The sequence below is a fragment of the Olea europaea genome, chromosome 10 (genome assembly GCF_002742605.1).
Source record: "Olea europaea var. sylvestris chromosome 10, O_europaea_v1, whole genome shotgun sequence".
NCBI classification, from domain to species: domain Eukaryota; kingdom Viridiplantae; phylum Streptophyta; class Magnoliopsida; order Lamiales; family Oleaceae; genus Olea; species Olea europaea.
In genome coordinates, this window is record NC_036246.1 from 5,162,010 (window position 1) to 5,163,563 (window position 1,554).

General features: G+C 33.0%; 1 protein-coding gene across 1 annotated transcript in view; it reads left to right on the top strand.

The window, feature by feature from the left end:
• Positions 1–1,107, top strand: part of LOC111402607 (inter-alpha-trypsin inhibitor heavy chain H3-like) — a 3,903-nt gene extending 2,796 nt beyond the window's left edge. The window contains exons 2-3 of the mRNA XM_023030985.1: positions 65–221; positions 886–1,107. Coding sequence (XP_022886753.1) covers positions 65–221; positions 886–1,016 — 288 coding nt within the window. The 3' untranslated portion in view covers positions 1,017–1,107. The remainder of the gene's footprint in view (positions 1–64; positions 222–885) is intronic.
• The last annotated feature ends 447 nt before the right edge of the window (positions 1,108–1,554 follow it).

A 1,554-nucleotide genomic window follows, 5' to 3' on the forward strand; every position in this document is an offset into this window, starting at 1 on the left:
TTTAGTTGCACAACTGGAAGTCATCTATGACAACACTAACAGAAATGATTTTTTCCTTTGTCAGGCCATTGGAATGTTATCTAATAGTAGCGATTCCATCCCTATCATTTTCCTCATTACTGATGGGTCTGTTGAAGATGAGAGACATATTTGTGATGTTATGAAAAGTCAATTGACAAATCAACAAAAAGTTTGCCCACGAATATACACATTGGGCATAGGTAAGATTTTTAGTATTACTGATGTATATGTAGCATGTAAAAAGTATATTGAAGAGAAGAATAGGACATACATGATAAGACGTATGAAAGCAAAAATCCTAATAGACTTTTCAAAACTTCACACATTTATTAGCAGAAGTAGGAATAGATTGTGATCTCCAAAAGCATAAAAATGGATAGGTGCTTTTCAGTTTCTAAACTTTCAACAACTTTGAAGTAACTTCTACTATGCTTCTTCCATGAAGCCCAAATCTTATGCCAGCTCTGATTCTGCCTAACTGCGAAGAACCTGTGCACTTTAACGTACCAGCAAAGCTCTTACGATGGCTGGCCTTACATGAAAAACTGGAACTGTACAAGAAAAACTTGAACTCTGAATAGAGTAATAAGTGCTACACATTTTTCCCACTTGCATGCATTGCACCAGCTGAGCAGATTTTCTTCCTTTTCTTGTTACCATCTGTTAGAACATTATTTTATTTAATTTCTCAGTGAGCGTTTTTTCTTTTTTTATGAGGTTTTGAATCCATTTTGTTGTGCATGTCGCTAATATGTCTTGCATTTCCTGTCTTACAATGGCTCTCTTATCTTCATCCTGTACTATATTAGTTTGATTGCAATGCTTCTTTTACTTTGTAGTTGACTGGTAATTTAAATATTTTAGGTTCGTTCTGTAACCATTATTTTCTTCGGAATCTTGCAATAATCGGCGGTGGATATCATGATGTTTCTTATGATGCAGGTATGTTTTTTCTTGTCCAAATAAAAATGCTGAAGATCCTTCTTTCTAAATAAATCTTAGACATCTTCAAAATTATGCTTGAACTTTACCAAGTTCTTTTGCTTTCTCATCATATATTCTTTCAGCTTCAGCCCATATTGTATCACGATTGTCTTTATCTTTCAGCAGAATATTGTTTCATTTCTATTGAAACAGTTAGTTATGCAAGTTATTTAAACCAATTATAATTTGATTTTGTTGTTAATTCCTGCAGTCCACAGCACCGTGGTATATTGTGCATATAAGTCTTTTATTTATGTCTTCTGATCTGTATTCAATCATATGATACTGCAAAACTCAAATTTAGCATCGCAGGGCTCTTCAACCCAAGAATCTCATAGGCCTTGTCCCCCTGTATTTGGTCTTTTTTTGTGATGCATGATACAGACATCCCGATATGCGATTTTTTTAAAAAAGTACTCACGCTACATGTCGTCGACACTTTGATTAAATTTTTTAAAATTCTATAAAATAAATTGAATTTTATACTTGTAATTAATTTTTTCTCGTTGAAATCTCTTAAAGTGAGTAACTATTACTTTGAGTTAAAAA